General features: G+C 43.1%; 1 protein-coding gene across 1 annotated transcript in view; it reads left to right on the forward strand.

Moving 5' to 3' along the window:
- Window positions 1-24,249, forward strand: part of MMD (monocyte to macrophage differentiation associated) — a 58,614-nt gene extending 34,365 nt beyond the window's left edge. The window contains exon 7 of the mRNA XM_046675881.1: window positions 24,155-24,249. Coding sequence (XP_046531837.1) covers window positions 24,155-24,199 — 45 coding nt within the window. The 3' untranslated portion in view covers window positions 24,200-24,249. The remainder of the gene's footprint in view (window positions 1-24,154) is intronic.
- The last annotated feature ends 3,027 nt before the right edge of the window (window positions 24,250-27,276 follow it).

Genomic DNA, 27,276 nt, shown 5'->3' on the forward strand with positions numbered 1-27,276 from the left:
ATGCAGTGCATAACAATGTTGCAGTCGACAATGGACTGTATATACGACAGTGGTCCCATGAGATTAGTACCATATAGCTTAGGTGTGCAGTACGCTGTACCAACTAGGTTTGTGTAAGTACTACAGGGGAGGAAGAAATTTTCCTCTACCCTTCTAAGTTCTTCTGGATGGTTTAAGAATTAAATTGACATGAGACAGATTAACAATAGAAACACAACAAAAGTTTAATAACATGTATACATGGGAGAGACCCAGGAAAACTGAGCAATTCACCAAAATGGCAAAGCTCTCGCTGTAAATACCATCCTCAGCTAAAGAAAAAAGAAGGTGTTGGGGGTGGGGAGAGTCAGGGACTTCAAAGGGAAGGAAGGCAACTCACAGGTAGGTGAAAAGGAGCAAACGTTTGGAAAACAAGTGTTTGGCTGCACAGAAACAGAAGAACACAGAGGGGACCCCAAAAAACAGGCTTTTCTAGGTTCCTCCCTGTCTACCACCTAGTTCATGTTAAGCTAAGGTGATAGCTTTCTTCAGGAGACAGGTTTTTTTGTCTGAATTCTTTTAGATAGTAAAGGGGGAGGTAACAAGAAAAACTTTCTGAATCTTTTGTCTCTTAAAAATAATCAGCCTAAAATAATCCTCATGTTACAGAGGTACATTTTGGGGTGGTAAATTTTGTTCCCCTTCAGTACATTCTGTGATGTTTGCCCAACAACAAAATCACCTGACGACTCATTTCTCAGAACGTATCCGTATCCTTAAGCAATGCTTGACTATATTTTCAAAGCTAAATAATCATCTTTTCTCCCAAACCTGATTCTCTGCCTATATTTCTTATGTAAGCCAACAGTATGATTATCTCCACAGTCACCTAAGCCAGAAACGTGGAAGTCATTCTAGACTTCTCTCTCCCTCACATCTATCCCCAAGCTTCACACTCTGCTCAGAGTCTCTCTCTCTAACCCCTCACCTTCTCCACGGGCACTGCCTTAGTTGAGGCCTTTATCTAGTCTCAGTTGGTTTACTGTGATAGCTCCCAACAGATCACTCTGCCACCCATCCCACTCCTTCAGTCTCACACATCTGCAGTCTGGTCTCTACGTTTCTACCAGCACACTCTTTCTGAAATGAGTCTGATCTGATTCTCTGAAGTAGTTCCCCTTCTCCTTCAGAATAAGCCCAGGGTTGGATTTGGTGCACACTTACCTGTCCAGACTCATCTCTGCCAATCCTAAGATACCCTCCAGCCAATCAAAATGATTGCTGTTCCTCAAATATACCACTGCCTTATCATGCCTCCATACCTTTGTATATGTTGAACCCTCTTCTTAGAATGCCCTCCCTCCCCTCACCTTCAGCTTTATCCATCCACATCGAAAATCCCTACTTATCCTTCAAGTCCCAGTTCAAGTGTTATCTCTTAGAAGTCTTTTTTGACCCTACTGGGCTTAAAAAGGGCTCCTCCAGCACATTCTTCAAAGCCATTCCACTATGATAGACATTCAGTGTACTGTGTTGTGCTCATCTGTTTCACTCAACAAACCTCAAGGTAAAGGAAGGTTTCTAATCTTTGTACCACTGACCCTTAAGAAGTTCTTGACACATAGGAGCTACTTGGAACATGCTTATTGAATAAGTGAATGAATGGATGATTAAATGAAAACTTGATGGTCAGTGGCATAGAATGGAGCATTTGTTGAAAGAACATCAATATTGAGAAGACAAGAAACTGGGAGTCCAGGCTGTTGGGTGAGCCATTAGCATGTATACTGAACTCTGAAAGTGACAGCAAAGAGAGAAAAGTCTTGAGCCAGGCTTAACCCCAGATGACTTTCCTCTTACCACCCAACTCACCACCCAACATCTATCTGAGCCACCTCTACCTTCCATCTTGCAAAGCTCAGCCTGAGCAAAACAAAATTAAGAAGGTAAAAAAAAAAATTTTAATTATTGCAATGCTGAATTAAAATGCCCTGCACTCCTTGGGATTATTTGCTCTTCGAGATTATGCACCACCCCTTAGCATGGATGATCAAGGACTGACCACCTCTCTTTCTCAGGACACTTTGTTTCCTGAAGCATCAGAGCAAACTGATAACACCTTATGGAGCGAAAGCTATGTCAAACCAACCAAATCAACCAGGGGGCATTCTGGAGGACCAGAAGGTCTAAGGTCTCATCTCAGCCAGGTGGAGCACAAAGGCCCTTTCAGCTTTAATTCCAGGGCAGCAGGGGCCCTGGACTATAGTCACCCACAAACCCGGGTGATTCCAAGGAATGTTCTAATAATAGCATCTCCCAGCTTAAGACATTCCTCTGGAAATTTTCCAAGTGCTTCTATGGCTCTCACTCTGCCTTCTTTTTCAATTTTCTTGGGAGGCCATTTGGAGGCAGCGAATGTTCTAATTCCTATGTTACAGTTGGAGAAAGCGAACTGCCTAGGAGGTAAATAATAACCCAAAATCACACAGCAAATTGGAGATCAAGCCAGGACCTGCACCCAGGCAAAAATAACTTCTGAAAGGCCACTTTACCGAGTCTTCTATGAAGCATCATCTGCTCTTTATTTAAGTCTGGGGGGAAATTAAATTTGGGAAAAAAGAATAGAAGCATAATTAAAGGATCTGGCAAGAGAATATAAAACCCGGAGGGAACAACTCATTCCTTTGTGCCTTTTTTTTAGCTGCTTGAGCATGCACATGACTTTTCTTATTCCTTATTCCCAAATGTTCTTTCTTTTTTTTAAGTCAAATCTTAAGGCTCTGAAACCCATACCCTTTAGCACCTGACTTCCTTGGGGCCTGAGCTTCCTTTGGTTTACTCTGCCAGGTGCTGACCAAGCAACTCAACTCTATCCTTTTAATTGTTTTTAACTTTTTGTCATGGAAAATTTCATACAGATACAAAGGTACACAGCAACTCGACTCTAAACAGAAAGGCAAATAATGCAAAACAAGAAACCTACGCCTAAGTATGTATTTCCATCTCAGGAAATCGTTGGCCCCTTCTTCAACTGCACCGAGGTAGGATGAACTCAAGACTTGGAGAAGAATCTCTGCATCCAGCTCTCCCTCTTCTGAACTGTGTGACTTTTGCAAAGTCGCTCTGAGGCTTGGTTTCTTTACCTGCAAAATAAGAATGATCAAACCAACCCCACAGAATGGCTATGACAATGAAATGAGATAATGTCTGGGAATATGTTTTATAAGTTATAAAGTGCTCTTAAAATGTGAAGAACTATTATTAATATTTCACAGGGCCCTTGGAGCATTGCCATGCCAAGAGTGGTTAACAAGCTCAGGAATGTAGACAGAAGGTTTGTGTGACAGGAGCTCTGCCATGCCCACCCTCTGTTCAAGCTTGGTCCTGAAGCTGTCATCTCATGCCATTTTGCTTTTCACCCACTTGACTAGCAACCTTGCTACCCACTACTCGTTTTCCTCCTTATTTGGAGGACAATTTGTCCATCAATCTTGTCTTCCCAACTTTACCCAAGTGGCACCTGCGATCTTTTTATTCCAGTGAAATCCTGATTGGCAGCACCTCCACCCAGTAATTAGGACCCAGGCAGGAAGCAATGTGGGCTTAGGAAGGAGAGCAGAGAAGGAAGACTCCTCGTAGCAGGCTCAGCCTCTCTCCTATGGGTCAGGGAGGGACCTACTCTCCCTAGAAGGCAGTTTGGGGACCAGTGGTGCACAAGATGAAATCTGTGACCCCATGGAGGTTATATTCCAGAGGCGGAGCTAACTGTCAATGAGTAAATATAAACATAAATAATACATAAAATAAATAATATTTCAAATTGTGAAGGAAATAATGCAGAGTTAGGGACTAGCAAGAGACTGGAGGTAGGAGGTGGCTAATTCAGATAGGGTGGTCAAGGTCATGGGTTGTGGCTTTAGTTTTGTTAAGTGCCCTCCCTACCCCACCTCATTGTGAACAAGGAAGCTAAGAGGCCCGCTTGCTGCTGGCAGCCATCCCATACCCTGAGGGGAGCTATTTATAGGATGAAGCCATCACTGTACAGAACAGAACAGAAAAAGGAAAACTTGCGTCCTTGATGCTATGGTTAAGCCACTGTATCATTAAACTCTGAAGTCCACCTAACTCTGGACCTTCCAGCTAGGTGAGCCAACAACTTTCTCAGGCCACTTTGATTTGAGTTTTCAATGCCCAGCATCCAAAGGCATCATAACTGATGTGTGCCTCTTGTGGGTTACAGTCCCCACCCCAGGCAGCTTATCCATCCAGCCACATGCAACTCTTCCCATGAAGATTCGGACAAACCTAAGTTTCTCCATCTTCTTACGTTTCCAGGGATGCCATTACCCAGGTGAGGCACTTCTTAATGTGCCTAACATATTAATGATACTTGACAAGTGTCTGTTGAACTGAACTCAGCAAATATCCAGAGCACTGCTTAAAAAGGCAAAAGATGCAGGAAGTCCTAGTCTCCCAAAAGACAAGGACATTCCAAAATAAATTTGCAGCCCTTTCTAGGTCACAGAAAGCTTTCACATACCTCATGCCGTTTAACCTTGTCCTACTCCAGGGACCACCATTATCTTCATTTTATGGATGAAGAAACAGAGAATGAGAAAGGTCAAGTCAAGAGCATGGCAATTAGGCGATACTCAAAGATGATACTCTGACTCCCAATCTCCCCCCTCTTTTCTAGATTCTGAAAATTAACTGGATGCCAATTCAGTAGATATTCAGGTAAGTTCCAGGTAAGCCAGAGGAATGAACAAAGAGGCGTCCATAGGCTTATTGACCTCAGAAAGCAAAGATTCTAGAGATGATGCTGTGGAAAATGTGTCTATCTAGAATCAACCAGGCCCTGGAGGGGCTGCATATTTGTGACAGGAACACAAGGACCCTTTACTGTGTCACTTCAACCAAAGCTGACTGTGAACCCTACAGATTCACAGGAAAACAGGATAAAGACTTGAATAGCACCTTCCTCCCACCTCCACCCTTATAATGCCAGCAATAAATTGATTGCACTTTTTTTCAGTGTACAATTAATCTTTATTTTTTAAAATTTTTCTTTTTTTTCTTTTCATGAGGAGGATTGGCCCTGAGCTAACATCTGTTGCCAATCGTCCTCTTTTTGCTTGAGGAAGATTGTCCCTGAGCTGAGATCTGTGCCAGTCCTCCTCTATTTTGTGTGTGGGACGCTGCCACAGCATGGCTTGATGAGTGGTGTGTAGGTCCGCGCCCAGGATCCGAACCTGCAAATCCCAGGTTGCCAAAGCAGAGCACACAAACTTAACCACTATGCCACCAGGCTGGCCCTTATTTCACTTCTAAGAAACTTTTAATTTTAGAGTAATTTTAGATTTACAGAAAATTTATGACAATAGTATGGAGTTTCCCTATACCCCCACATCCAATAATAACTGGGTGTATAATATTAACATCTTACATTAGGAGGGTATATTTGTCATAATTAATGAACCAAAATTGATAAACTATTATTAACTAAAGTCCATACTTTATTCATATTTCCTTAGTTTTGACCTATCCTTTATCTGTTCCATGTTCCCCTCCAAGGTACATTTAGTCCTCGTGTCTCCTTAGGCTCCTCTTGGCTGTGACAGTTTCTCAGACTTTCCTTGTTTTTGATGACCTTGACAGTTTTGAGGACTACTAGTCAGGCAGAACCTTTTTCAGTTTTGTGGAATGTTCTTCACCTGGAATTCACCTGATGTTTTTCTCATGATTAGACTGGGATTACAGGTTTCTGAGAGGGAGATCAACAGAGGTAAAGTGCTCTTCTCATTACATCATATCAAGGGTGCATCCTATCGACATGACTTATCACTGGGGATGTTGACCTGGGTCACCTGGCTGAGGTAGCACTTCTCAGGGTTCTCCGCTGTAAAGTTACTCTCTTTTCTCCCTCTCCATGCGCTGCTGTTAGGAAGGACGTCTCTCTGCATAGCCAGCACTTATGGAGTGGGGAGTTGTGCACCATCTCCTTGAGCGCAGAGTATCTAAATAAATTATGTGGAATTCTTCTGCAGGTAGAATGGCTGTTCTTCTTCATTTACTTATTTCTTCCATCATTCGTCTATATCAGTATAGACTCATGGATGTTTATTTTATACTCTAAGTTATAATCCAATACTACTTTATTTATTTTGTTGCTCAGGTTATTCTAGCTTTGGCCATTGGGCGCTCTTTCCATTGGCTGATTGCAGTTTTAACCCAAATGTACATTCTGATGTCTTTTTACCTAAGAGCATGAAGCAGAAAATCAGCAGAAGTGAGGTCCTCCCTCCCATCTCTACCACAAATTTCTGTGTTGCTTTGGTCAGATCTTGACTTGTCTCTCTTTTTCTTCACCTGTACAGTAAAGTTAACACCATCTGCTTCCCTTCACCTCTGCTGTGGCTGTAAAGCTCAAGTGGGATGATAGGTAGGCAAGGACTCTAGAAAATTAAAAACAAAATGAACCTTGCAAATACAAGGCTTTATTTTATTTATTTATTTATTTATTCATTCCTTCTCCCCAAAGCCCCAGTGCATGGTTGTATATCCTAGTTGTGAGTCCTCCTAGTTCTTCTATGAGCCACTGCCACAGCATGGCAACTGACAGACGGGTGATGTGGTTCCACGACCAGGAAGCCAACCCAGGCTGCTGAAGAGGTGAGAGCGCCAAACCTTAACCACTAGACCATTAGGGATGGCTCTCCGAGGCATCATTTTGAATCTCCACTTCCCCTTCCCACTCACGTCTGTAGAGCTTCACAGTTCCAGCACTCAGTAAATATTTTCTGAGTGAAGGAATGAATGAAAGAAGGAACGCATGCATGCTTCCTGTGCTGTGACAGCAGATGAGCAATGGAAAAGAGAGACCGCAGCCCAGGTGTGCCAGGCGAACACATTATCTCCAGCTCAGCTCATGTCATAGCAAGTTCATAAACTTCTCAGGTGGGCTTATGATGTGCAAACCCTGGGCTTGGGGGAAGCAGGGATGCGTAAGACACAAAACATGGCATCAGGGAATTTACAATCTAGTATGTATCCAGATATAGAAACAGCTATTCAAAGAGGATGTGATGTATCTCATGGGTACCAGAAATGCATCCCTACTTTGTTGTTTTCTGTAACTTGGCTTAATCTCTCTAAATATTTCCATCCACCCTGCCCCCTGCCAACTGAATTCTTAGTCAAGCCAGTTCTGGGCTGTCTCAGTCAATTCCATGTTTTCTTCCTTTCCTTCCTAGGACTGCGTTTCAGTTCTAAGCATCATAAACTGTGTAGGCATTAGAGGTGGGTGAGGCATTGGATACCTGGGTGTCACCTGTCACCATTGTCCTGGCCTCTGCCCAATCCTCAGGTGTGGTTATCTATGGTGTGGTTGCCTGTCCATCTGCTTCATCGTGATGCAGACACCATCAGGATCTACCCACTGGCTGTCTCTCATTGCCCTTCTTGGAGGCCCAGGGAAATCTGGAATTCTCCCACACTGCTTTTGAGCCTAGGAAACTGTTAGTGGCTGCTTCAGACTCTCTTTGCTCTCAGCCTCTCACACAATAATCTCTACCTTGTGCTTTCAGGCCACAGGGGTATAAGGAACACCTGCACACTGCCTGGGTCCCAGACAAAAATCGGGGCATGGCGCCTCTACTCTTGGATGCTCACACCTATCTGGGGACACTATCACCCCACCCCCTTTGAAGCTGACTCTGGGGAGGAGGGCCCCTTCTCAGGAACACTCACCATCGGCTTTCTTGCTTTCATTCCAATCCTCTAATGTTCTTCCTCTTGGGAGACGGAGGTGGGCAGAGGGGAGCCCCGCGCAGCAAGTATCTTGTCAAATGGTTACAGCTTATGCTTGGACTATGAGGTCACTCTTGAGACCCAATAATTTGATAATGTTGCTCTTGCTTTTTACTCGCACCTTGGACTCTGGAGACCTTTTATCTAGCGGCCTGTATGCAGAAAGATCTCAAGAGGATGAAAGAAGGTTGGGAGGGGAAAAAGCAAGATGTAGTAATTGGGGAACACACCAGAACCAGTGAGAGTCAAAAGCAGCCTCTTCTCCCTCTAGAGCTTAGTAAGGTGATGAGGAAAACAGGATGGGGGCAGTGGATCTATGCCCTTAGTTTACTCTTCATATGCCTCTTTAGGCAGTGTAGACTCTTGCCTAGAGGAGGTGCTTTCTCTCTTCTGGTCTATGTTGGTGAGTCTCTGAGAGTAAGTGATAAAAGGACCTTTGGTTTGCCTAACTCATCACAGTTTACCAAGCATTTTACATCCCTTAGTGCATTAGGTTATGACATCCCCGTGAGGAGGGCAGATATTATCATCCTCATTTTACAGATGAGGACACCAAGGTTCAGAGAGGTTAAGGGACTTGGCCTGGGCAAACCAGAGAATGACAACAATCACCAGAACGTACGATCTTCTGTTTCTAAACCTTTGTGAGGGGTACACTCAAAAGTGTGCCTTATCACCTTTGGAGAAGGAAGAAATGGCAAGGCAGAAAGCCCATCTCATTCCTTCAGCTTCAGGGAAATTGCTGTGATGTCACAATTACAACAGGAGCACCTAATTCTTCAGTGTTAGTAAACTGCCCTTCAGGTCCATGGAGAGGAGTATGTGATAACAAAAAGGGTGCAAATTTGGGTACTAATCATTTGTTCATTTAACAAACATTTATTGTCTACGAGTGTTGGATGGTGTTCTAGGTCTTAGGGATCAAAAAAGATGAAGACCACAAGATTTTAGAAGTTTACTCTCTGGTAGCGAGAGACACGTGAACAAAGAAGTGAAATGCAATCTTAGGTGAATCTTCAAGATTGATCCAGAGTTCAGTTTGGCTCAAAGAGGGACTGGTCAGTCCTGGAGAGCAGAGGTGGGAGGCTTAAGAGAGGAGATGCTTGTTGGACTGAGTCTAAAAAAGTGAGTTTTTGCCGTGTGAATAGGGAGGTGAGGGACAGGGCAATTGAAGGAGAGGAGGTGTCATGGGGAAAGGTCCTGAGGCACGAAATGACATGAAGTATCTCAGGAAATGAACTTCCCTGTAACTGAATCATTACGTGCAAAAGGGATGGAGATGAGGATCAGTCTGAAGACCTTGGCCAGAGGCTAGAGGGCCTTGTAAACCATGCCCAGGGGTTGTCGTCTAAGCACCTGCTGACCAAAACGGTAGCTACTAGCCACCTGTGATTAGAGAGCATTTGAAATGTGGCTAGTGTGACTGAGGAATTTAATTTTTAGTTTTAATTCATTTAAATTTAAAAACTGGTATTCAATTCAATTATTGGAAAACTTTTGAGTATGTTTGGAGCAACTTGGATAAGCGCATCTACTCTTTCAACTCAATTGTAAATTTTATGCAATCTAAATATAAATCAAGTATTTCCAATGAAAATTTGACATCTGAATTGAAATATGCTGTAAGCATAAAAATATACACCAGATTTCAAAGATTTGGCATGAAAAAAGAGTGTAAAATATCTCATTAATGATTTTTATATTGGTTACATATTAAAATGATAATATTTTTGATATATTGGGTTCAAGAATATATATTATTAAAGTACATTTCACTTGTTTTGTTTTTTTCTTACTTTTAAGATTTTCTGGTAGCCACATAAAAAGATTACACATGTGGCCTGCATTATATTTCTATTGGACAGTGTTGTTTAAGCGTTGAGGGAATGTTGAAGAATTTTATGTAGGGTACAGACATGATTGGATTTGCATTTGGAGTGGACATTCCGGTAGCAAAGGGGAGGATAGACTGGAGGGATTAAGGCTGGAGAAAGGTACACTGGTTAGGAAGTGATCGCAATGGTTTGGGTGTGAGATGATGAGGGCCTACCTTAAGATAGGAGCTTCAGGAATGGAGTAATTAGAGTGATAATAAGGAAGGTTAATTTAGAGCATGCGGCAGAATCACCTAGAAGACTTGTTAAAACACAGATGGCTGGGTCCCACCCTGAAAGGTACTGGTTCAGGAGAACGAGGGTGGCGTCCAAGCACTTTGATTTCTAACTAGTTTCCAGATGCTGCTGTGGCTGATGATCTGGAGACCTTACTCTGAGAACCTCTCCTCTGCAGGACGTGGCCACCATTAGGATGTGTGAAGAGAGGGAGAGGGAGAAGAAGACAAAGGTTTGCAGGTTCCCGCTGTGGCTGTCTGGGTAGACAAGGACCAGAAGAGAGAAGCTGGTTTGGAACAAACTGGGATGGGTTCAGTTTTGGATATATTGAATTTGAGGTCCCCTAGGAACCCCCAGGAGGAGATATCTAATTGGATAGTTGGATAAATTTGGGTCTGGAACTCAGGAAAGAGTAATTAAGTAAAGAGTAATTAAATATTTGGAAGTCATCAGAATAGAGTTGGCAGTTAAAGCCCTAAGTGTGAGTGAGATTGCCCAGAGAGACAGTGGGGAAGGAGAAGAGATGAGACCAAGGGTAGATGCCCATAGCTAAAAGTATGTTTTGGCCCAAATCATCAGTGTTCAAGACAAATAAGATAGGCATGAATTTCCACTTGTCATTTTTAACCATACGCCTCTGTGTTTGATAACAGTGACCCAGGCTTAGGTAATAGTTTCATAGGACTTTAAAATCCTCCTTAAGATTCTAATCAAAGATCAGCTATGACATGACAGAATTTAAAACCTTTATTTATAAATTTGATCATTAATAAAATAGTCTTGGCCAAATAGCAGAACCTTCCTAAACTTTAGTTTCTTTGTCTATAAAATTGGGATGCTGAAAACTCTGTCACAGAATTTCTGGAAAAGTGGGGATGATGTGTGCAAGCACAGTACCTGGCTGACACACAGGAGCATCTCAATAAGAGTGACTATCATTATTGCCGTGAGACCACTTTCTAGGTGAGGCTGCTTCGATAAACCTATGGGATTGGGGCCAAGGAAAGACTCACTCTGCTTGGAATTCTGCCCAGTGCAAAGAGAGTAATTCGGAGTCAACACCAGCAATAATGATTTCAGTATTCTAATAGTTGTAATTTTAGAATTCAAAGGGGAAAAAACCCACCACTCTTTAGAGCAATGTGTGTTTTCCATTGTTTCATTGTGTTTTTATAACAATTGACATGGAAGGAAAATAGCCTTTCTCTGTGCTAGGCAGGCTGGACATATTATTTCATTTAATTTATCAATGTAATATCTTTAAATAAGGACCCAGTGAATGGCTCTAAGTGCTTCTTAGCAAGAGAGAGGAGGAGCCGGGTCCCTGTGGTCCCAACAAATGCCATTGCTGAGGCAATCAAAAGCGGGGTCATTGCAGGTGGCTTATTGTCATGCACTCAGAGCAGCAGGTAGCTGGCCACAGTTCTGACTCAACTGATGGGCAGGCCAGACCTGTGTAGACAAGCACAGCCTTTCTTTTGGTCATTTAAACCATTTTCTCCATCACCCACTCCTGTTCTCGTTTTCTTTGGGAGCCTCAGCACCTCCTTTGATTTGCTTGCTCTTTTCCCCCAAACAAAACCCTTCTCCACCCGAGAGAGAAAGTCCTCCTCACGTTACCTTTAATCTGAATATCAGTTTCAGCATCTTCACCCGAGAGCCTGATCACCTGATCGAGGCCAGTGGCTTTGACTGAGGTGTGGTCTGGAAAGAAGTAAAACTGAATTTGTGGGGCTTGGCTGACACCTCTCCTAGTCCTCCTTGTTCTTTTCTTTCCAGAGAATTCTCACCTCTCCCCAGGTCTGGTGTGCTAATGAAATAGATACTCTTCTTTGTTTCTGCTGGGCACAGAACAAGGCCCAAATGCATTTCCTAATGGTTTGTTTTCCAGCTGAGGTGAGCAGAATCAAAGCCACAAACCCTCAACAAGGGTGCAAGATGTCTAGAAGAACAGAGGAAGCCATTTAAAATGCTCAAAAAATAAAATGAAATAAAATCAGAGACCAGTGGGATTCTCTGTAGTTATTTTATTGAGGAGATTATTTTTATATACATATAAATGTATATCATTAACAAATTATGTTACAAGAAGTTATTTACCAATCAGCATTTCTAGTGCTTTTTTTTTAAAAAAAATAAAAGCATATCTACCTATCCCCTCATCTAACCAACCCCTCACTCCTTACCCACCTCCCAACCCCTACCCTCTGCTGCCAAAAACTTCTTCTAAGTGGTCAGCAAGCTCATCTATATCCTCAAATACTTCTGAGTATTTCCTATACCTCTTTGCCTTAGTTGAAACCCAACATTACTGTGTGCCCCCTTATTCTCCCACTGCTTGGGGTCCCATGGTACGATAATGGTCCTTCTTGTTCGCCATTGCTACTTCCAGACAATTATTCCCCTACCCACTTATTAAAACAAAAACACACACCAACAACAACAAACCCAGCTACTTTGGAGCTCCTGCTACCCTACATTACCTCTCTCTCCCCTCCCTCAGTTGTCGTTTTCCCTCATTCACTAGAGATTTTAGGACCTGATCTTAGGACCATGGTCTTTGTCTCTTGCAATCCATGCCATTGAACTTAATAACTTCTACATGCAAGTCAGGGGCTCGCCCAACGCCTTGTGTATCAACTCACTGACCTTCTCAACTGCACCTCAGCCCACACGCCCATGATCCCACCCTAGACATTGTCTCCAAAAACCTGCACCCCTTTCCAAATCCTGATGTTGCAAATCCAGTTTTTAGACCACATCTTTTTATCTTGCTAGGAATTCTTCAGCCTCATGGATGCTTCCGATCTGTTAATCCAATGACTTATTTTCTTCTTTGGTTCATCTGCCTTCTCTTGACATCACTTACATCTTTATGACTTATAAGTTCATGATTTATCAATGTCATCACTTCCCTGCCACTATCTTTAACTATTTTACCCTTCTCTCCTTTCATCACACTCACCTCACAAATTGAACAGTTTCTATTCCAGCACCTCTGGGACTGGCTATAGAAAGCCACAAAGTGGAGCCAATTGTCACTTTAAATAAATAACTCACTTGAAATGGCTACATCGTGATGCCTAGGATTCCTTCTCTGTCTCTCTGGGCAACTGCATCTCCTATTCTCTCCCGCAAGATTTTCACACTTTTCCATCACTCCTCAAATTTCCTATTCTTATCTCCTATCTTTTAGTTTATGGTTTAATTAAAAGCCATCATACGGAAGTGCTACTGTCTTCCCCTGACCAATTCAGGAAATCTGCTTGTGTCTGCATCAATCTTTTCTCCCACTGCTAGTTCCGTGGAGCAAGTGTCCTCTTCCTCCTCTGAAGGGCCAATGTCCTAATGTGCACTGGGTTTTACTCTCTCTATTGCACGTCATTAATTGCTCCTTCTTAACTGCATCAATCCCATCTACACACAAACATGGTGCAAGAGCTCCTATCTTAAAAACTTTATAAACTAGCCAAACTACTCTGATGATCCCACATCCCTCTAGAGAGCCACTCCATCCTCTTTACTCCTGATGCTTGCTTCAAACAAGTTGCCTAACTCCACTTCTCTTCACATTCACTTTCCCGCTTCACTCTTGTACCCATTCTGATCTGCTTTCTCCCCGCAATGCTCCAAAATGGCTCCTGTCAAAGTGACCGATGACCTCTGTCATCATCCTACTCTGATTGCTCCTGAGCAGGTGCAGCCATAGCACAGCCTTCCTGACACCCAGAGTTGACTGTGATCAAAGGAGAGTTCTTTTTGGCTTTTTTTCTTTCTCTGGTTTTCTCTATTAAACTTCTATCTGCTCTGCGATTTTGTCTGCATCATGCAGATACCAGCCTCCTTTGTACTCCACAAAGATCACCATTATTTTCAACCATGCTCTTGGGCATGGAGTTCTCCACTCTTTGTTCCAACTAAATCAGTCCCCTCAGGCAGAGCTGGGGAGCTTTTCATCCTTATGGCGCATCTTTCCCACTAGGCAGAATCTCTCTCTCTACCACTGCACTGGAGCTGGGTCTGAGACATACTTTTCCTAGAGGGACATCTCTGCCTTACAAGTGGGTACTGGGGGAAGTGGATGTGGGAAACCCCTTGTCTTCTCAGCTTGCCCCTCCCAGCATGGAGTTTCTCCCTGCAAGTGAACTGGGGTGTGGGAAATCAGGGCCCCAGGATCACGGACTTGCCATGCCTGGAGTAGAGCTTGCATCCTACAAGTGAGGGCTGGATGAAGAAAGGGACACCTGGTCCTCTTAGCGTGCGTATCTGGAATAGAACTTCTGCAAAATGAGACTGGAGGCTGAGAAACCCAGCTTCCCACCTCTTTGGAGTCAAACCACAGCCACAGACTGGAATCTCAGGAGAGATGGAGCCCCTTGGCTGCACATGCCCTGGGTAGAGCTTGCATGACATGGAGCTAGTGGGGAGGTTGATGAAGGAGAGCATGGCTCGAACACTGCAGGCCTTTGCTCTTCGTATTTAGATTTTGTGGATTTTCTTGAATGAATATTTCTCTTTTGCTGTATGCCCTTAGAACACTTTCCAGAGACTTTAAATGGTGGATCTTTGGAATAATATTTTCAGTTAACTTGTTACTTTGCTGGGGAGAAAGTCTACCAAGCTTGCTACTCCATCATTTCAGAATTTCCATCTCTTAATTCATCTTTATATACCCACTATAATGTCTCTTAGCATGGTAGCATAGGGGTTAAAAGCACAAGCTCCAGTCTAACCAGCTTGGATTCAATTCTCTATTCTGCCACTTGTTAGCTATGTTACTTAGAACAAGTGATTAAACTAATAGTAGCTACCTCAGAGGATTATAGTAAGGCTAAATGAGTTAATCCGTGGAAAATGCCTACCCAGCATGATATTTGGCTCAGAGTTAGGCACCCACTAATGATAGTTCTCATGTTCATCTGGTTAACCGCTTCATGGTGACAGATCGCCACAATGGGACACCAGGAGCCAGGTGTAATGATGAAGCACTCAAGGGATTCAATTAGGTCATCCCAACCAGAAGTAGGCATTTTTCCAGACAACAGAAGATGGAAGTTGAAGGCACTTTCTAAACATCACCATACCATTGTCCACATAAGACAGAAATTCAGGACCTTTCCTAAACATCACTAGGTCATTTTCCCAATGGGAAGCTTAGCTACGCACATGAAAGTATGCTGTGAAGAGGAATATCTCATTTGATTTGCAAGCTACTATTTCTGTGTGCAAGGTAGTGTTCTAGGAGTCGGGAGGATGCAAAGGCTCCCTTAAGGAACAATCAAATATAGTAAGTTGGTATTTACTTATTGAGTGCTTGCCATGCACTAAGGATTCTAAATAGCATAAGGGATCATCCCATTCCTTTCCTTCAGATGGAACAGGGCCCCAGAGGTTCGGCTGAGGATTTGACCTTTGTTCAGAGGATGATGAAAACACAACAGGTATTCTGGAGCAAGGAGGAGGTAACTTAATGAAGAAGGCACTTAGCATGATGTGTTTAGAGTGGAGTGCAGGAAAGAAGAGCGGCGAGAGTCAGGGATGCCCCTGGCAATGTTGCAATAGACCAGTGAGAAGCCAAACTTCGTTAAAGCAAAAACTCTTAATAAGGCTAAATTTTAATAGAAACTCCAATAGTTAGGAGAAATAAAATGAAGCTGTTATTCTGGCTGAAACAGGACTATGGAACCTGGGTCTTCACCTGTTAGGCTTCTTTCTCACCTCTCTACAGCCCCCGAAATGATGAATTGGCTACAGCCTTTAAAAAGTGAATTAGGGGCCAGCCCGGTGGTGCAGCGGTTAACTGCGCATGTTCTGCTAAGTGCACACGTTCTGCTTCTCGCGGCCCGGGGTGCGCTGGTTCGGATCCCGGGTGCAGACATGGCACCGCTTGACAAGCCATGCTGTGGTAGGCGTCCCACATATAAAGTAGAGGAAGATGGGCACAGATGTTAGCTCAGGGCCAGTCTTCCCCAGCAAAAAGAGGAGGACTGGCAGTAGTTAGTTCAGGGCTAGTCTTCCTCAAAAAAAAAAAAAAATTAAATGTTGGAAGAACCTTAGATGTATCTCTATATAACACAATTTGAAAAACACTGCAATGGTCCAAACAGTCAAGTGAATGGATGAAGACTGAGGATAAAGGATAACTGCAAGGATGAAGAAAATGGGCCAGCCCAATGACCCAGTACCTTACACCTGCTGCCCCCGGGCATCCCCGCTCCATCACAGCTGCATCCTATGCACTTTGCCTCCTTCCTCCTTGTGCCATTTCTTCTGCTTCTTTCGCATTCTGTCCACTGTCTCGCACTAGCACAGGTCCAGGGTCTGAGCCTAATCTATGACATTAATCTTGGTTATCATCCTTGGTTATAATTCACATTTTCCTCTCACTTCCCAGAGACAATCCAGCTTGATACAGCCCTGTAAATGGGAGGCTTAGCATGGACCTAGGAGGCCACTCTTTTTGCCAGGACTTTCTAGCTCCTGTGAAAATTAAGAAAGAGGAATGAAGAGGATCTACAACTGATTGTATACGGAGGCAGAACTAATAAAGGAAGGGAAAAAAGAAAGAAGGGTTATTGTTAAGCTAATATTTATTAAGTGACGTCTATGTACCAGGCACATTGCTAAGATTATATATACATCCGCAATATATATAATCTATTTATATTTGTGTTTATATATAAACATAAATATATATATATAAGTATAAATATATTTACATATGGGAGGCAGATAGGAATAGGACAAGCTTAAATGCCACGAAACACACTGTTTTTGCTGAGATTCAGCTATTTTTCCTCTGATGGTTGCAAGACTTTAGTTAATTTCCAGAGTTCTGAAATGTTGATTCTGATGATTTTTGTCAGTGTGCTCGTTGCTGTTCTGGAAGAGTGGATTTTCAGAAGCCCTTACTCTGCCAGGGTGGAAGTTGCAGCCCCGGTCCCTGTGCTTCCTAAGCCACTGTGTCACGTTGCTCCCTCATCCTTGGCTTGTGGTCAGCATAACCCTGAGTCTTTCATCCTGAACTGCTGGCTACTCCTTCTGGTATTTGAGTGTTTTTAAGCAGGTTTAAGACTTCTCATTTTCGCTAATTATATTTCATTTTCTTAATTTTTGTTGTTCTTCCAAGATGTCAAATAACTTTGAATCCTGGCTTCAGTAGTATGCTTTTTTCAGTTTCACTTCAGTCATGGACAAAATTACTGGCCCAGGTCAGAGCACAGACTAGCCTTTTGGTGCTCCACTGGGGTACCCCTTCAAGGGGGACATGTACTCCATTAACTAGTTTTGGAGTCTTTATCTGTTTCCATACTGTGTCTCTAGCATTACAAAATCTACTAGTAAGACAACTTTTTTCTAAAAAGGAAAGTTGGTTAATTTTACATGATTTATTCATAGTGAATTTTTCCAACTCATTATTTTGTTTCTAAAGAATTTTATACTTAGCAAAGTAGCAAGGATCCATCATTGCCCTTTTTTGAAAATTGAGGCAACATTGGTCTGTAATCACATTTCTAGCCTCCTTTCACCTCTTCGTACATTTCTCAAAGGACAATAAGAATTGTGTGAGAATTAATCTGCAACCTTAGCAGTCTTGTCCCTGGCTGGGCCAGGAAAAGCGTGGTCTGGGGACAACCAGCTCAGGTGTGGGGGCTGGTTCCCATATGGGCAGCCTGGGCAGCTAATAGACAGCTTTAAGTGTGGTGTGGGAAATCATCAATAGCAGAGTTTCAAACTGTGCTCATAGCGCTGTGATGTGGTCCAGGGCTGGCTTTTTTTTGGAAATCATGAGAGCAGCTAGTCCATGATTAGTGGACGAGGAAAGAGAATGCAGCATTCCCCACTCCCCAGGAGAGAGGGCTGGTGAGAGTAATAAAGGACATTAAGGCCAAGCTAAGAAGACTGAAATTCAGAGCTGGGGCCTCAGACACAGTCTGCAGGGCAGGAATCCCTGTCTGTGAACCAGGCCAACTGCAAGTGGGCACAGAAGACACCAGACCTGCTAGTACCCACTGCTGACATGTGTCCTACCTGTTTCATGAGTGGTTCAAGATGGGGTGTGGAGCATCTGTGATTCCAGCTGTGAGGGGCTGGAGAAGGCAGGAGCTATCAAGAAATATCACTTTTGAGAGTTTTCAGAATAAGTGGAAATAAAGAGTGAGGCATGCTAAACAGGCTGTGACCAACTCTCTTGGCAAGTAATTAATACTTTGAGTTTCAAGTTTCTCATTTATAAATTAAAGATAGTAATATCTCTCCTGCAGGATTGGTTTGAGAGAAAGAAATGTGCATTAAGCACACAACAAGAGACCTACGTGCTGTACCTTGGGGAATTTCATTTTGTATGTTGTTTTCTTTCTCACAGCAGTTTCCCACCTTTACTGCCAGATGGCGCCCATGAGCAGCACTGCCCTTTCCAAAGGCTTTTATTTCCACCCTTTAGGCTCTAGGTAGCTATCTTTCTCTCCGTCAGTGCTCAGGCTGGCATTTAAAATCCAGTATTGCACACAGACTTTGTGTTTCTGATCCATCTGCTCCATGAAGAACTGTGAAACTCAGAAATACCTACTTCTAGCCAGACACCCATTTCTCCAATAGAATATGTCAGTGGATAAGCCTTTATGATATTACCAGGGAGCTGGGCATTCAAAAGAAGCCAAATGACACTTAATTAGGAATCTGGTTTTTGTATGCTTATCTCTATTATCAATTTGAGAATCTTGAAAGAGGGCAGAGATTCGAAGTTCAGGCCATGTGGATTTGAATCCCAGTATACTGAGCAAACTTGGACTATTGGTTCTCTCTCAATCTCGCTTTCTTCATCTACAAAACTGTTTTAATAATAGTAGCTTCTTCACAGGATTATTGTGAGGATAAATGAGATGATACACGAGGGACATCAGCATAAACCCAGGTACATAGTAAGCACCCGCTAAGTATGAGCAATTATGACTGTCAAGAGCAGGAGCTTTGAAGTCAGACAAATATAGATTTGACTCCTAGCTCTTTGATTTAAAAGTTGCATGATCTTGAATAAGTTATGTAAACCCTCTGAGCTCCACTTGCCTTGAAAGTTGTGAGATTATTAGGAAAATTACAGAGATGTGTATATAATACCTTTTAGTTTTTATGTGTATCAGGACCCATTCAGATAGGATTTGAGTTTACCACTCCAAACAAAAATTAGCCCAATGACTTTTATTTTAAGAAGGTAATAAAAAAAAATCAGGGTGAAACAAAAGCAAGGAGAGGAAAAACAAGAGATAAGGTAAGAATCTTAAATCACATCACAAGAGTCTGTATCCTTGCTAGTGATGGGTCATAAATTTGGCTTTGAGCTTCTTAGCACGCAAGGCAATAAAGAAGGGAAATATGGGTAGTTAAATGATTCAGAGTACCAAGATAAACGCGGGGGAGTTCCGAAGAAGAAACCCAGCTCTTCCTAGCTCTGAGACTTAAGACACTGTGTGTGGCACATGGTGGATACACCATAGATGGATAAATGTTAGCCGTCCTCATCTTCCAGCAGAGGCAAGAGTGAGTCTAGGCATAAAAGCAACATGGAAAAGGTAACTTTTGAGCTGAGTAAGACTGAATACAAATCTGCCAGGTGCCTGGAGAGCTGGAGAAGGGAGTCCGTCGATAAGGGAAGAGGGTGACAGTGTGATCATCTCCATCCGTCAGGCGACCTTAAAGCCAGGACTCACGTGGTCTTGCACGAGTTAGAAATGAAGCTGCCCTCAGACTAAAAGGCATGGAGCCTTGTGGTCTGAGGAGGCTGGAGGGAGAGGTGGCTTGGGAGCATTGTCCACACAGCTGCTCTGGTTTCGTCTCTCCCTACTGGACATCTGGTGTTTAATGACAATCCTCAGAGAGAAGTTAGCTGTCTTTCTTTTGAGTGTGCTTTGTTTTGTTCTGTTTTCCCGAGGACCCGGCCTCATGGCTCTTAAAGGAAGAAAGGATTAGAATGGTAACAGAGAATGTTACTTTTTCCCTCTAGGTCATCTCAGCCGTTATAACCAGTGCTGGAGGATTCTATGGCATAACTGATTGAGAAGGTGTTTTTAGACTGTAAAGACCCATAGAATTGTTAGGGAATTCTGTTCTTATTCCTTCTCTTCTCACAGCACACTCTCTGCTTTCTCCCTCTCCCTTCTTCATTTCTTCTAATACATCCTCCCTCTGTCTCTCTCTCTCTCCCTCTCCGGAAGCGGGAGGGAGTGGGATAAACCTGGCAGAAATCTGTTCTGTGTGTCTTTCTGCTTGGGCCACGCACAGGGGGCAGCCTCTGAGGAGCATCCGAGTCCCCGCCTGCCCTCTGGACTCTGTCCTAAATCAACCTCTGTGCAAAGACAGAGCTTTGCTGCTTCCAGGTATTTGTGCCCGAGGTTGAAAATGAGCTAATTAGTGACTACAATTAGGTTGGATTCCTGCATGCACACACTCTGGTATCATTGCCTTGCTCTGGAGACAGTTGAGAAGTCACTCATTTTCAGGACTTCCATACCCTGTGGGCTCTTTCTGGCCTGCGGGGATAGGCATGGCGTGATCACTGCAGCCCAGGGTGGTGGCTTATTATCTCTGCGATCGTGTTTTCTAAGAACTCTCCACAGGGCGGGTTCTTGGTATGGTTCTGATTGTTCTCTGCACCTTCCGTGTGACGTCTGTGGCAGAGTCTGTGTCTCTCTGCTCAGGCATGGTGGAAGGGGTACAGGATGGGGAAGTTAAGAATCTGAGTTCCAGGTATGACTGTCACAGACAAGTTTGGTGGCTTTGGATAAGTCACTTCTGTTTTCTGGTCCTCAATTTTCCCATCCATAAAAAAAAATTTTGTATATTAAAAAAAATTTTTTTATACATGGATTTTTCTGGGGAAAGGGTCCGTAGCTGTCATTATTTTCTCAAAAGGGTCTGTGACCAAAAAAGGTTAAGGATCCCTCGCCTTGTTGATTTATAAATTCTTATAATTTAACAGAGCTATTCTTTGGTTCTATGCTTCTAGGAATGTCATACATCTAACTGTTCATTAAGTTTTTGACGACTGCCTACTGTATACCAGGTCTTCGGATATGGTCCAAGGATGCAAAAGTAAATAAAACACCCTCCAAGGGGACCACGCTCCCATGGGGGAGACAGACCCACACAGAATTATAATAAGATGTTTGAAATGTAGTGATGGAGATATACACAGTGCATTTGAGGCACACAATAGCTGCCAAGTGTTTGTAAGCTCTTGTCCTCACCTCAGAGGGGAATGAACTGCTGAAAAAGGAGAGGGGGCTTTTAAGGGCTTCCCTTTAGGTTTACAAAGTGGACAGCATGTCCCTAGCCAGTCATTCTGAAGGCCGCAGGCTCCCGCTGACCCTCTTCTTCCCAACACTCATCACACAGGGTCTCTCTCCTTGTGCGGCCAGCAAGTTCGTTGGCTTAAGTGGAAACAGATCTCCTCTTTCCTGGATGTCACCGCTATTGCGTCATCCTCTGACCGCCGCCTTCTGGGCAAGAAGCAACCTGCCCTGCAGGAGCCCCGGGACCCTGCCAGCCCTTCTTTTCCTGCCCTTCCTGGGTTCATTGGACCCTTTCACATCCCAGACTCCAGGCCAATGAGCCTTAGAGAGGCTGATGCGTGCGTTATCACACCTGCATGTTATTCTTGCTCTGGGGTAGACCAGCAGTTCCCTGTTCCCTATGGCTCTACAACAAGTACTATTAAATGGGGAATCCACTTAAAAAAAGAAAAGCAGGAGAATTTATATTGGCCTATGGCGGGCCAGATGGGAAGATGCTACAGGAATCCCAGGTTCTAGTCCCAGTTCTTTTACTTACCACCTGGGTCCAAGCCTTTCCGTCGCATTGCTCCCCCGTGGACCAGGCTACCGTCACCTCTATAGCCCTCGATGGTTCCACTTAACTTCCACATACACCTCACTAAAATTCATTCTCCATATGGCAGCTGGAGGGACCTTTTCAAAATGTAAATCAGAACATGCCACTCCCACCTAAAACTTTCCAAATGCTTTCACTGCACTTAGAATAAAATCCAAACACCTCACCTTCCATGATCTGGCATCGGCCTACCTCTCTAGCCCTATCCTGGACCTCTCTCTTCCTCCTCACTCACTAAGCTCACTGACCTTCTGTCTCTGCATCACAGTAATGTCAGTTCTGCCTCAGGGCCTTTGTACTTGCTGTTTTGCGGACTGAACTGCTCTTCCCCCCATCTAGGCATGACTGCTTCCTCTTATGATTCAGATCTCAGCTTAAAAGGCACTTTTTGTGAGAGATCTTCCCTGAGTATCTCATCTAAACCGCCCCTCACCACCACTATCACAGCTTTTTCACCCTGCTTTCTTATATTCTCTTTATAATGTTCATAGTAATCTGAAATTGGCTTATTTATTTGTTTGTTGTCTGTCTCCCATGCCTCACTAATGAACCTTGTCTGTCCCATTCACTATTGCATTCCCAGTATCTAGCACAGGGTCTGGCCCATAATAGATAATCAAATATTTGTGGATGATTGAATGAGTGATGATGGTAAAGGCATTTAATATATTTGAGCCCCAAATCCCCAGCTATGCACCTGATCTTTTGTGATCCTTAGAAAACTCTCTGAGGTAGATATTACTATCATAGCCACTTTCCAGTGAGGAAATAGGTCAGATGAGTTAAATAATTTGCCTAAAATCATAATTGTGGCCCAAAAGTTTATCCCCTTTGAGATACCAATAAAGATTTGGGGAAAATTGGCAAGGGGGAAAAATTCTCTCCATTCTGCCAAATTTTAAATCCCGCCCAAAAGTTACCCATTCATTGGAGAATGGAACACTATGCTACTTACCTGGTCCACCCAACAACAAGGTCTGTGGCCAGGACTCAGCCCAGTGGAGTGATAGACCCTCTTTCCATACATAATTCTTCTGCATATGATCCATTCTGAGCACATCCACTACGTTCAGTCATTCATTTATTTATGTATCAATTCATCACGTCTGTACTGGGACAGGTAATGGCAGGTCCAGGGAGGAAGCCCTGATTTATGCTAAGAGTCTGTCCCTGCTCTCCCCTAGAAATGGATAGTACCCAATAGGGTCTATTGGTCAAATTCTAATTCTTTTGACTAAATAAGGTAATGCATATAAAAACCTTATTAGCCAGGGTTCTGGCATGGAATAGGCACTCAAGGAATGTTAGTAATAATGAAGATGATGATGATGATGATAGTCGTGGTGATGATGATGATGTTAGAACCTGAGCCTCCTTTCTCAGCCAGGCTGCCTAGAAGAGGAGAAAGAGACTAAAAATGCCCTGGGGTTTTTTTCCCTTCCAGATCCATTCCATTAAAAACTCCAGCACACATGACTCCCATTGCCTTTTCTTTAAATCCACAGCCTGTACACACAACTGAAAGCAATAAGCCTAATTTAAATGCTGTGTCTTTCCTAATTAAAATCCATCGGGAAGGGGATGCCAGAGTTATTTTAGTCCGTGTGGCAAGGAAGTTCCATTATATTAATCCATGCTTCCAAACAGAGTCCAAGGGGAGATGTGTGCGTGTGTATATAATGGAAGTTTGGGGGGGTGCCACCAAGAGTGAATAGTTGGCTCTGAACAGGTTGACGGATCTGAGTTTTCAAAGGGAGGTGTTGATGGGGCCTTTGGGAATTGCTTCCTGAGGTGCCTCAGGCTGGTGAACAACGCTGAAGTCTGCCCTGGCCCTTTAGGTGGTTCTAAAGAAACCCACTGGAATGGCTTTTTCATGAGATGCTGTCCCAGCTCTCCCCGCGGAGGCTCCACATGCTTGGCGGCTCTCCTTAGAAACACCGCTTGCCAGAGCAGCTGTGTCAGCCGGCTTCCCCAGAAAAGACGGGAAAGCAAGCAGGGAGCCCTCTGCTCACCCAAGAGCCTCTTTCTAGGGGACAGCTCCCAAGAGCAAACCACACAGGAAACCAAATCTAGATAGAGAGGAGACGATAACGGAAACACAAGGAGGAAAGGAAGAGAAGGCAGGGAGCTTTAAAAGGTTTACAAGACATTCCCTCCAAGGGCAGTCTTGCTTTGCAAGGGCAGGAGTCTGTCTCTGTGTGGGAGGACAGTTGGCTGAAGTATGAAGACAGTTTGGGGCGTGCTTTCAATTTTCGGTGGATTCTTCTCTCCCATCACCTGGCCCTGAGCCCTCGCTGTAACTGCTAATATTTTTTAAATACCTCTCAATGTATTTTCTCTTATTGATGAATCTGTTTCTTTCCCAGCAGGCTTTCAGCCGTATTGGCACTGGGAAGGAGACGAGGAGGATATGATGTTAAGGGATCTCCACGCCCAGCAGGAAAGGGGAGGAAAAGCATTTAAGGTTTGAGATGGGGGTGTTTCTGCTCCCCAAATCAAAGTCACACCCAGGTTTGTTGGAGGTTAGGAGGGGAGGAACGATGTTTAGCAGGGGTTCAGGAACACCCAGATAGGGAAAGAGGATAACTTATCCCTGGGAAATGCAAATGTTTCAGACAGCCCTTGGTCGGCCCAGCACAGGTCCAACATACTTCCAGGGCAGTGGGCACCAGGACTCAGGAAGGTATTCAGGTAACAGGGCCAGAGATATGACTTGCAGACTCCAGCTTGGTGCACGGAACACATCTGAGAGTTTCTGAGCCCCCAGGGAGATACAGAGGTTGAAAGAAATGAAGGACCAAAATGGATCCAGGCAGTAGATAAGGTGGCTGCAGGGAGTGGCGACTCACCTCTGGAGATCAAGTCAGGGACCACACACAAATCTCCAAAGGACAAGGTGGGATTCCCTTTCTAGGCAGATATGCAGGGACCAGACCAGAATGGCCATGGATCAGTGCAGACCCATGGCAGGCGTGTAGCACTGAGACGACCCCTACTACCATAGGGCTTGCAAGTTCCTCCTCCACCCAGATAACGATCCAGAGAAAGAGAAGAAGGTGAGGTGACATCTTGAGGGAAACTACCCTGGACATTTGTACTTTGAATTGATTGAATTCTTAACCCAAAGAGATCAAGTTGAATGAAACAGCCTGTTTTAAATTGGAAAAGAAGAAATTACTTTTAATTGGCCAATTAAGTTTTCTGGGCATTCAGATAAAGATGAAATCAATTATAGATACTTTTAAGAGCTACATTTTTTTCCACAACTGAGTTGAAGTGTAAAAATTTTGACCTCTTTATAATAATGACCTCACACATCTGCATAGATTTAAAGCATACAAGTCATTTTCATGTACATTATCTTTTTTGAACTTCATGTCAAATCAAAATGGATGTGCTTGTTCCAACTTTACAGATGCAGAAAACAAAAGCTCAGTAATGATAGCCTTGTTCAAGTTCAACAACTTAGAAAAGGGCCTCTTCCAGGTCTATTTCAATACAAGCTGCTGAATCTAGTCTAATATAGTGGTTCTCAACTGGGGCCATTTCTGGAGACAATTTTGGTTGTCACGACTGGGGAGAAGGAATGCTAATGGCATTTAGTGTGTAGAGGCCGGGGATGCTGCTAAATATCCTACAATGCACAGGACAGCCCTCACAATAAAAAGTTATCAGGCCCCAAGTGTCAGTAGTGTTGAGGTGGAGAAACCTTCTTATATATTATAGGGTACTCTGTAGGGGAGCAGAATTTGCCACCCCAAAATTTGTCTCTTTGGCTTGATTATTTTCAACAACAAAAGACTCAGGAAGAAACTTTGATCTTCCCCCTAACTGCCTAAAAGAATTTAAGATAGAAGTTCTGTTCCAGGAAGGAGCTCTCACCATAGACAACTAAAGCATAACATGAACTAGATCTGATAGACAGGGAGGAACCCAGCAAAGCCTCTTTGACCACAATCTTCTCTATGTCTCATTGTCTTTGCAGGGCATGGCAAACATCTGTCTACCAAACATTTGCTTTTCCATCTCCTTGTGAATTACCTTCCTCCCCTTTGAAGTCCCAAACCACTACTCCCAACGTCCTCTTTCGTCTTTAGCTGAAGATGATATTTGAGGTGGTGGCTTCAGCCATTTTGGCAAATTACTCAGTTTTCCTGGGTTCCTCCCATGTATACATGTTTGATTTCTTCTGTTATTCTGTCTTATGTCAATTTAATTCTTAGACCAGCCAGAAGAACCTAGAACGGTAGAGGAGAATTTCTTCCTCCCCAACAACTCCAAGGGAAGAAATTGTCTCTCTCCTTTCACTTGTAAAAATGGACCAAGACTCAGAGCCAAGGTGATTACAATTTAATAAGGAAGACACAACTGATAAACCTTAACTTGCTAGAGACATGGAGCTTCATTTCCAAAATGCTGTGGGGGATGGGTGAGTCAAATTTCTTGTTGAAGAATTGAGAGGAAATTGTGTGAACCATGGACAGAGAGGCACCCAGGGGTGCACTTGGAGGGAGTAATTCTTAACCTCCTCTTCTCTATACAACACTATTTTTAGTAACAATCATAAATTAAAACAAATAATAATAGCCAGAAAACTATGAAATTTTTCTTTTATTGACTGTCATATACATAATCATGTCAGTAACAAAAATAAATAAATATAGTGAAAAAGGAAAAAAGTGGTAGATTAATACTTTTTAATTACATTAAAGTATTTTCTTTTAAAGGAAAAAAATGTATACCTGCATATTGGTCTGTTGCAAAATGAATAATAAGATTACAAATTCTATGTTCATGCCTTAACCTCTGTAAAGTTGTCAATGATTTTGTCAAAATTGATCTTCTTTGCATATTCATGTTCAGTAGACAGTGCAGGCAGATTTGTCATCTTCACTCATAGTTCCTTGAAGAATTTTTTATTAATTTTAATTTTGAAATTTTCTTTCATACAAAGCAACAAGTTTACAAATAGGAATTTTCTTACTTACATGTGGGCAAGTTTGGCAGAGATACATAAAATATCCCGTTTCTCAATAAATCCTAGAAATTGCAATACTGCCCATGTCTTTTTATCCTTTCAGGATCTAGTCTAGCAGCTTTCCAAAGTCTCCACAGTTGAAAATGTTCACTAAAATACCTTCAGCAGAAAATCCATCATATTTCTATTGTATTAGATAAAAACTTTAAAAATTTTTCTTCTGCAAAAACAGAGAAATTGGTTGAGTTAGAGAACACTGATATTCTTTTTTTTTTTTTTTGCCGGGAAAGATTTGCCCTGAGCTAACATCTGTTGCCAATCTTCCTCTCTCATTTTTTTTTCCTCCCTAAAGCCCCAGTACATAGTTGTATATTCTAGTTGTAAGTCCTTCTGGTTCTTCTATGTGAGCCACCACCACAGCATGGCTACTGACAGACACCTAAGAAATGAACCTGGGCTGCCAAAATAGAGTGTGCCAAAGTTTATCCACTAGGCCGTGAGGGCTAGCTCCAT

Source organism: Equus quagga, chromosome 11, assembly GCF_021613505.1.
Source record: "Equus quagga isolate Etosha38 chromosome 11, UCLA_HA_Equagga_1.0, whole genome shotgun sequence".
NCBI classification, from domain to species: Eukaryota; Metazoa; Chordata; class Mammalia; order Perissodactyla; family Equidae; genus Equus; species Equus quagga.